General features: G+C 40.6%; 1 protein-coding gene across 1 annotated transcript; it reads left to right on the top strand.

Annotated features, from left to right (window-relative positions):
* Positions 1-7,281: 7,281 nt before the first annotated feature.
* On the top strand, positions 7,282-8,678 carry LOC118482800 (trihelix transcription factor ASIL1-like). Its single transcript, XM_035978468.1, has one exon. The coding sequence runs from the start codon at positions 7,553-7,555 to the stop codon at positions 8,423-8,425; it is 873 nt and encodes a 290-aa protein (XP_035834361.1). The 5' UTR covers positions 7,282-7,552; the 3' UTR covers positions 8,426-8,678.
* Positions 8,679-10,076: the final 1,398 nt, after the last annotated feature.

Below are 10,076 nucleotides of genomic sequence, written 5' to 3'. Positions count from 1 at the left end.
CACGGGTTTCGAGTTCTTGCCCCTCCTCAACATCATACGCAACAGCCATAGTTGCGTGTTGGTCAACTTCACAGCCTCAATAGTCTGCAGTTGCGGGAACCATTGCACTGATTTCAAACTGGGCATCGCAATGGTCTCTGCTATGATCGTCTCGGTCACATTCCGAAACGTCATATTCACAGCAAGGGCAGCAGACTTGATGTAGAAGAACTTCTTCTTCCACATCGTCATCCCCTTAGGGGGAGTCATCAGCTTTGGGGTACCGTCTCGTAGACGGAAAGAAAAGAACCCCATGGACACTGTCATCTGATAAAACCGTCGGAAGTCTCCAACGGTAGGCTCTATGCCAAGAGCACGGAAGGTAAACTCAAAGTTACGAATCCGAATCATCCCAAACGGACTCACTTGAGAAATGTGGACCTTGTACCACTCCAAGATATCCACAACAAACACCGTCAACGGTAATCGGAGGTTACAATCTCCGAAGAAATCGGACCACATGGTCACATAACCGGCCGGAGCGTCGGCACCAGTATCACCCTCTGATGGGTACCGAGCCCCATATTCCGAGGGCATTTGGACCTCCAGCATAAGGCGATCAAAGCTTTTTCTGGTCCACTTTAACACCGGTAACCCACCACCGGGAACATTAACATCATCATCCTCGTCTTCTTCCTCAGCCACTATCGGCTGTTCAGGGTTTTCACCCTCCACATTGTGTGGATTCGATGGTTCAGCCATCAAAAATATCAAAGAAACGGAAGATGGTGAACAGAAACACTAGAAACCTCACCAGAAATTCAGAAAAAAATCGTCGAAGAAGACAGATGACAACTTTCTCTCAAACGGCAAATTTTTTGAATTTTCGACAAAGTGAGAGGAAACCACAAACGGTTATCCCCTTATATACCCATCGCAATTAATGCGGAGGGAGAAAGCAAATCATCACGTTCAAAAAGAGCGTATCTTGCAACAACACGTGTCGAGCGCCGTTTTAGCTGACGGTTATCACGCGCGCGTGGCCGCCCACGCGCCTGACAAAGAAGACGTTTACACTCCCTGCTACAGTGCATTTAATGCCTCGGGCAGTGCAAATGTCCTTTCATTTCAGCACATGCAGAAACGTCTCACCAACTTCTACCAACTCACACGTGCGATCAAGCCACGTAGGCAAGAAAAAGCGACAACATTATCCAAAAAAACATAAGCGGCATGCGGTTTTTTCTGGTTTACCGCACCATAACCCATACCGCATGTCGTTTTTTTTATATACCCTAAAAAATAGGTAGAAATATATCTATCTATGCTATAAAGGGATATATTACCTTTTCCGCATCACTCACGAGCACACGTGAAATATGCGGAAGTGACACACATGAACCCATTCAGATGTGTCAGATGCTCAGAACCAGTGTTGTTCTTTGGACTGAACCGCATCTCAGGAACAGGCAAAGCGCATTGCCTTCCTTTTCTTCAAGCTTCAAATCCCTCCTGTCCGGTTCACAACCACAGAGGGTGCATGAACAACTTCTTCAGAAGAAAGAAGGAACGGAATCTACGCGCCCGCACATCAGCAGCCCTGACTCCTGAACCTTCAAGAGTTACATCCGTGCAACAAGCAAACTTTGAGCGAATATGGGGCTGCAACATCGCAGACACCCATAAAGAGCTACAGACATAACCATAGCTTCCGCAGAGTGGTTGCTACGAAAGAGCAAAGCTCACTCCACATCACCGAACGAGGCTACCTCGTTATAAACTCGGTATTGGAGCGTGAAGGTAAGTGGCTCCAGAAAGAACGCAGATACGTGCTCTAAACAAACACTTATCAAGCAGCAAGTGTCCGAACAGCGGTAACAAGTCTGCCTATGACTTTGTTCACCTGCCAACGGACCGCGGTAACAAGTCTGCTTAGGACTTTGCTTACCTACCAATGGATCGCATGGAATAAACAACGATGGGCATCCCCTTGCCTATGACCATGTTTATTTACCCATAGTTTAGATCCACATTGTTCGACCAAACACGGCCAACAATGACGCAACGAAGTAACCGCAAAGAACGTACGGTTACTTGAGAGCTATCAAGACGAACATGAACACCCTACAAAAGAGGGATGGTCATCTCATCGTAGGATGCTGAACATAGAACTTGAGCAAAGTTCTAACACAACATCCAAAACCTTCAAACCCGACCGCAAAGGTTGGTTTACAAGTTTTTCTTTTCTTCTTCGTGCACCATTCTAGCAAATGGTTCGAAGAAGAAACCACCTCCAAGAGGTTCGAAACATGTGCAAACCTTCGAACCACCATCCAAGAGGTTGGTTCGAAGTTTGTGCAGCATTACTATGAAGGTCCCTAACAGGCCTTCAACACAACAACAGGTGGCAACCCACCTGATGACATGCAACGGCTGAGAATTTCGCATCAAGCGAAACCCCTTCACCGGTACGGAAGAGGCATAGCCGGATTTTTTACCAGATCACCAGTTTGATCTGGCCTAAAATTTTCTCCAGACTGCCACACTACCTTCCTACACCGTAAGTCCAGTACTCCTCCCACGTGCAACTTACACAAGGGAGCAACACTAGACTGGGGGGACTTGAAGGGGTATGGTCCCAAAACGACCATTAACCGCATCAAACAAACCCCTACCAGTAAGCAAACCGCACCCATGCGGTCACATCCTTCGAACCCATTCGGTTCGAAGATGAATAGCTTGACCCAAGTGCGAAAGAAGATGAACATATCGATGCGGCTGGCACCGCATCATATGACCATTTTCGTCACGACAAGGGAAGCGAGCAAATAGTCTCCACATACGATGATTCGGCCAACACCGCATCTCGCGTATTTCTTGATCACAAGTAGGAGACGCAGTAACTTCAGACGTTACCGCATGCAGCGATGCGGCTCGCACCGCACCCTGCATATCCAGCAAGTGGACTGACACGCCAGGCAAGTGGCTGACACCACGAGGCAAGTGGCGCCGACGACAGTCCCCTGTCAGAGCTATTAAAGCAATGGGCTGACGTGGCGTAACCCCCACGGCCGGCGAGACTGACACACCTGCAACGGTGCAGCTCGTCGTCAGCCCATCCATCAATCTCCTCCTTCACTCCTCGGCTATAAATACCGACCCCAAACCAGGTTTGAGGTATCTCTTCACAACTCTCTAACTACTACTATAATCTTGCTTTGCTTCCCAAGCAAACTACTGATTCTCACGCCGGAGAGTGGTAACAAGGAGCACCCCCCACCCCATCCTCCTTGTTACGAGTCACGGCTTGTTTCCTTGTGCAGGAGATCATCCACCGGTGACCCAGCCAGCGATCTCCGAGAGGAAGGGATTAACCCTTCTTGACGAGACCAGTGTGTTAACCCTGCCCGGTTTACCATTGTTTCATCACCAACAAATCTTGAATGAATGAAAAAGGCAAATTTTTTAACAGATCCCGCACAAAACACTAACCATTGCCAGACCATCACCACCACAACAAAACCAAAGAAGATGTGATTTGTTGTTTTCGCATTAGCCTCATAAAGAGCACATAATAAAGAGTTAACTTGAATGTTCCTACACTTCAAAGCCTCGAATGTGGGAAACCGATTCATATATCCCTCCAAGCGAAAATATTGCATTTATTTGAAACCCATATACATCGCATCCACATTTATTTGGTGCGGGATCCACATTAGCACATTAAATTTCAATACCTTTTCCGATTCTCTACATCCCAACCGCAACTCTTTATGCATATCCAACTGATCTTGAATGAAAAAGGCGAAAAACTGAGAGATCACGCACCAAACACTAACCTCTTGCCACATTATCACTGCCACAGCATAACAAGAGAAGATGTGATTTGTTGTTTCCGCATTAGCCTCACAAAGAGCTCATAATAAATATTTAACTTGAATGTTCATACACCTCAAAGCCTCGAATGTGGGCAACCGGTTCATATCTTCCCTCCAAGCGAAAATATTGCATATATTTGAAACCATTTACATCCCATCCATATTAACATACAACAACCTAATAATAGATCTAACCGAGAACACACCTAAGGAATCACCCAACCAAGGCCAAGAATCCATGCGATTTTTACAACACAACGAACCCATCAGTCATGTGCAATGTTCCCATTCCACATCTCGACATCAGACGCCAGATCTCTCTTTCACTTTCACTTTCGTTCTATGTCAAAGTTGGACCATCAAACCCAATCATCCACTTTACAAGACTTGTATTTTTCAAGTCTAAACAAATTTGAAAACAGAACCTGAAATGGTTTATCCCTTACCCAAATGTCAATCCAAAAGCTAATGTCTTCTCCATTACCAACCGAACTTTCACCATAGAAGCTATCTTCACCGTTTCAAAGTCCAATTTCCTAACGAAGTTCACAATATTGCACCAAACTCCTGGCCCATCATTCATAGCCAGTAAAACTGACCAACCAGAACTCTTGACCTGAAAAGAGTATATGACTTTTCGCCACACTATTTTTTTATGTTTCGTATCTCCACACCCACTTAGCCAATAAAGAAATACTAACAACTTTCAGCTTATTTATCCCTATACCACCAATCATCTTAGGCAAAGTAACTCTATCCCAAGCCACCCAACTCATTTTTCTCGCTTCACTTGAACCCCCATAGGAACTTCTTCATAATTTCTTTCAAGGTCCCAATCATTTTGGATGACGCTTTATACAAAAAAAAAATTAGTAGTTTGAAAGGCTTTCTAGTTACGATCTAGTGAGTGTAACCCCCTCCCTATCGAAAAAATTAGAAGCCTTCCATAAGGATAACCATTTTTCAAAAACCCTCACTACAATATCCCAATTGCTAATTCTCGTATTAACCCCAACCGTCAGCCTAAGGTATTTAAATGGAACACGACCATGCTTGCATCCTAAGATCGAAGCAATCCCTACCACCTTAGGCGTATCCACCCCACAACCAAAAAGATTAGAATTATTTAAATTTATTCTTAACCACGAGCCTAGATCGAAGATTCTTAATAACCTAGCCACATTTTTATGTTAAAACGTGACCAATCGCCTATGGTGATAACGTCACCTTCATATAAAAGATGGAAAATCACGAGACCTATTTCGCAAATGAATCCCATTGAAGGCTCCTATTGCACACGCTCTATTGAAATACTTGAAAAGGCTTCCATGACGTTTAAAAATATGAAAGGAGAAAGAGGGTCTCCCTGCCTCATTCCTTTACAACACTGGAACTCAAAAGTGCGAGATCCATGACGATTATAAATATGAAAGTAGAATGGGTGTCTTTGTACCTCATTCCTTTATAACATTGGAAATCGAGAGTGGAATATCCATTCAAAAACCACGACTCTAGCCGACTTTAGACACCACAAATCTGAAAACTCCCTTTTCAACATAGAAATAATAAAACCCTATTTAACGTATTAAGTGCTTTTTCAAAATCAATCTTAAACATAAAAACCTTTATTTTTTTTAATCTAAGATAACACCTCATTGATGATTAGAGGTCAATAAGTAATCCAAACAAAAAAATCCACAAATCTATCAAACATAACCAATGATATGTACAAAAGGAATGAGGCATGACTGCAAAGATACGAACATTACCAATGATATAGCGTGTAAAATTTCACCATCTCGTGTAGATATGAACTTTATTATTTTATGGAGTCTTATATTAATCTTGTCTTACTTCCATGCATAAGCTTTTTTTATTCCGATGTTAATTATTTCATTTCAAATCAATCGTTCTTCAATGTTTTGGTGAATATCTTGTACGATGCATTCGACTCGATGAGCATATCATTAAAATATTTATCTAAATACATTATAAAACAAAATGATTGAACAAAATCAATCATTATGCAATGTTTTGGTGAATATCTTGTACGATGTGTTCGACTCGATGGGCATATCATTAACATATCTATCTAAATATACTATAAAACAAAGCGGATGGACAAAATCTATCATTCTGCAATGTTTTAGTGAATATCTTGTATGATGTGTTCAACTCGATGGGCATATCATTAACACATATATCTAAATACATTATAAACAAAGCAGATGAACAAAGATGTAACTTACCTAAAATTTGTCACTTACAACATATTTTATCTATGGTATCACATACCACATCTAAATGTAGATGATTTTACAATTTTGCATCTCTTAATAATTATATATACACTCATCCTCTACCATATCATTTTCTTCCTCTTTTGAGTTTTCATCAAATAAACATAATCATTTATGGGAAAAATAGTAATAATATCAAATATTATAATTTTAACCCCGCATTAAAAAAATAATCAAGTTCTAACAAATACCGGAAAGCAAAAAGTAAAAATAAAAAAAATTACAAGTTTAATAATAAGATTACGGTTATTCAAATAGTCCGGTTATTCAATATTCTAATATTAAGTCATTCGAACCTTACTAATAAAATAATATAAATATTAGTGGTTGGAAACAGAACCACTTATATATACTCAAAATACTAAAGTTTAATGAAGAGGTGTTTATGAGAGTTCATGTTGTTCAATTCTACAACTAAATGAAATACATAAAATATAAAACATATAAAAACAATATTTAGTGGTTTTTTGTATTAATTAAATGGACTATGGTTCTATGTATACAAATGAATTATGGTTTTTTGTTTCATATAACTAACAAAAAAAATGGTCCACCTACATAACCAATTGAATCCCGAATAGATATGTTGATTACTTCATGATAATTCAACTTAGTCAAGGAGTGTTCATGAATGACCACAAAATTGTCTGATGCGTATCATGTTTCTATCGTATATTATCAATCCTGTCACAATGCACGGGTTACCCACTAATAGTATATTAATTTAGATTCTGTATGATCATGTCACTATATTTTATCTCATAACTTTTCTTATAATTATCATACAAAACATTTGGTGATTTAGCACTAATCATTTAATAAAATTTAGGATGTTTTAATATTGCATACAATATGACATAATAACTTGATATACTATTTTAAAATTCGGGCTATTGCAATGGGTTTTTATAAGAGAGGAAATGAAATGACCATGTTTGGTATGTGAAGGAATTTAATTAAGAAAATAAACTTAGTTAATCGTAAAGAATTAAATATGTAATAAAAATAAACGTAAAGGATATTTTTAATAAATTTTAAAGATAAAAGCTTAAACATGCAAGTTTAAGCAAGCATAAAGCCGTTTTGTGGAATTTACTCTTACTATAAATTCTAATAAAACCAAATACCCATCACCCAACTCTCAGGCGGTGCGGATCTCACCCAACTACCCAATAATAAACACTGACGGTTGTCACCTCACCTCACCTTCCTATCCCTTTTGTTTTTACTCTCATCCTGCGCACCCTTCACTCACGGCGCACGTTATCCTCCCCCACCACCTCACCGCTAAGTCAGCCGCACCCCCACCCTACCTTTTATCTTCTTCCCACCTAACCCTAACCCCCTCATTATGCCTCTCACCACCACCACTTTTCTTACGTCATCACCGCCGTCATGCACTCCCCCTCCTCCTCTCCACCACCGCCTCCCAAACCTCCGTCTCGCCGCCTTCCTCCGCCGTGCTGGTCCGACGCCGAGACGGTGGCGCTCATCGACTGCTACCGTGAGAAGTGGTACTCTCTCCGGAGAGGTAATCTCCGTGCGCCGGACTGGCAGGAGGTCGCCGACGGTGTTGCTCAACGCTGCCGGTTGACTTTTCCGGCGAAAACTTCGATTCAGTGCCGCCATAAGATGGAGAAGCTCCGGAAACGGTACCGATCCGAGATCCAACGGATCGGAAGCGGTTTGAAGAGGAATATGTATTCGTCGTCGTGGATACACTTTAAATTGATGCATGATATGGAGTTAGGGTTTAGTTCTTCTTCAGATCTGACAGTTAGTTTGAACAATCGATACGACGACGTTGCAGATGAGGTTCCAGATGAGGTTGAGGTTGAAGAAGATGAAGATGATATGTTGTTGTATCATAACGGTAACACTAACAGTAACGGTGATGGTAATAGAGTTAGGATTAAAATTCCTAATTTTGCTGTGATGACGTCAGCGAGGAACAATAGGTTGTTGGATGACTTACCACCGAATATGAACCCGGGGTATGGGTCGGGTGGGACGGGTAGGTTGAAGAGGAAGATTGATGGAGATAATGTGATGAATGAAATGGTGGAGGCGGTTAGGAGGCTAGGGGATGGGTTTGTGAGGATGGAGAGGATGAAGATGGATATGGCGAGGGAGCTTGAGTCGATGCGGATGAAAGCGGAGATGAGGCAGACGGAGATGATAATTGAGACGCATCAGAAGCTGTGGGAGTCGTTTTCGAAGACGGTTTTGGAGGGGAAGAAGGGGAAGAGGAATGAGGAAGGGGTTTAATTGTGCAAGTTTAGGTTGTTGAGAATATGTGTTGTTTGGTAGTTTGTTTTTGTTAATAATTTGGTGTAGTGGTAATTAAAATTTGAAAGTTGGAACCTTAATGATGTTTCTTGTGGAATTGAGATTGTAGGGCGTTTTGAAGAACAGGGCTGTTGACCATGCAATTGGCTTGCTTTGTTCTCACCTTGTTCATAGGTAATATTTAAGGTTTGGTTAACAAAAGCGTGAAGCGCGCTTATGTTATATGTTGTTCTATGCACACCCAGTAATCTTTATTTACAACTAGAAGCCTAGAAGCGGCGCCTTTTTAATTTGGTTTACAAATCCATTTAGAAGCTTTGACATATCAGCTTCCAAAACCAAGATTTCAAGTTGCTAACTATGTTCTTATACATTTTAGAATTGCATGTAGGGTGCACAGAACAGATTGATTTATAGTGTACTGGTGTTTATGCCTTAAATGTGCATCTCTTACAAGCTTTGATGAATTGCTATCTACTTAGTTATACATTCGCATGATTGCCTAAATGCCTGTTCGTTTACTGGTTATGAATGATTTAGAATAACCATTCTTGAGGGAAACTAGCATCGATCTTAATCATCATCCTCGAGTGCTAGAAAGGTTCGGTGTTTGTTGATCTTTACTTTACTCCTCTCCATTTTGCCTGTTGTTGATGTATGTGTAACATGGACCGTGTCATGGTTTAAAAAAAACGGTTGCCACGTGCGCTTCGAGGCGAAACACCCAAAAAATGATTCTGAAGTGCGCCTCAAGGGGTTTATATTGTGCGTGCCCCTTAGAGGGGCTAAGGCGCTAAAAAGGCTGCGTCTCAGGGGTTTTTGATATTTGTTTTTGATGTTTTTGACTTATAGTGTGAATTGCAAGCAATTTATGTCTTTTTTATGTCTGTTTTTAATGAATTTGATGACGAATTTAGTTGGTATTATTATTTTTATAATATATATAATTTTTATATTTATTTTTTATTTCCGCCCGGGCTTACGCCTTGGTTTGTCTCAAGGCTTACGCCTTATGCCTCGTGAGGCGAAAGGAAAACGCCTCGAAACTCATTTTTCTGTTCTTTTAAACCTTGGCCCGTGTGTTCATTGCCTGCTTCTTCTAGGTTCGGAAGATAATTCTTCAATAAAATAGTGGCATTTTAAGAAAAAAAGTAGCAGGCTTTCTGTTTTTTTTTTTTTTTACAAAATTCTTGGCTGTTCATGCGGAAAGATAAAAATATAGAGATGGATTACTGGTTGCTTTGATCTTTACTGCAGTTAATGTCTTTTTATTCTCTTATATTTGTTCTGTCATGCTTCTTGCAGTGTTTAGTTTTTGTTCATCCTGCAATTTATGCGACTATTGACACTGATACATGAAGTTAGGTAACTTGTTGGTTCCGTTGTTTGAAACAATTAGTAGATTTTTTCTAGAGTTTGCTCTGATGAGATTATATTCGTATTTACTACAGAAACCAGAGAGTTTGCTCTGATGAGATTGTATGTATTTACTAATGAAACCCGAACGTGTCCTTAATGAATAGGGTAATCACCTTAATGAATAGGGTTGTTCACAAGCTGTGCTGACACCTATTTGAGCATGAACTTGAAAACGTATGAGCTGATTCGGTACAGCACAAAAGCAATATTT

This window comes from Helianthus annuus, chromosome 1, assembly GCF_002127325.2.
Source record: "Helianthus annuus cultivar XRQ/B chromosome 1, HanXRQr2.0-SUNRISE, whole genome shotgun sequence".
In the NCBI taxonomy this organism is placed as follows: domain Eukaryota; kingdom Viridiplantae; phylum Streptophyta; class Magnoliopsida; order Asterales; family Asteraceae; genus Helianthus; species Helianthus annuus.
This window is presented reverse-complemented; position numbering and strand designations above follow the sequence as displayed.

Coding starts and splice junctions, on each gene's coding strand:
- LOC118482800 (XM_035978468.1), top strand. CDS start 7,553: ATGCACTCCCCCTCCTCCTCTCCACCACCGCCTCCCAAACCTCCGTCT.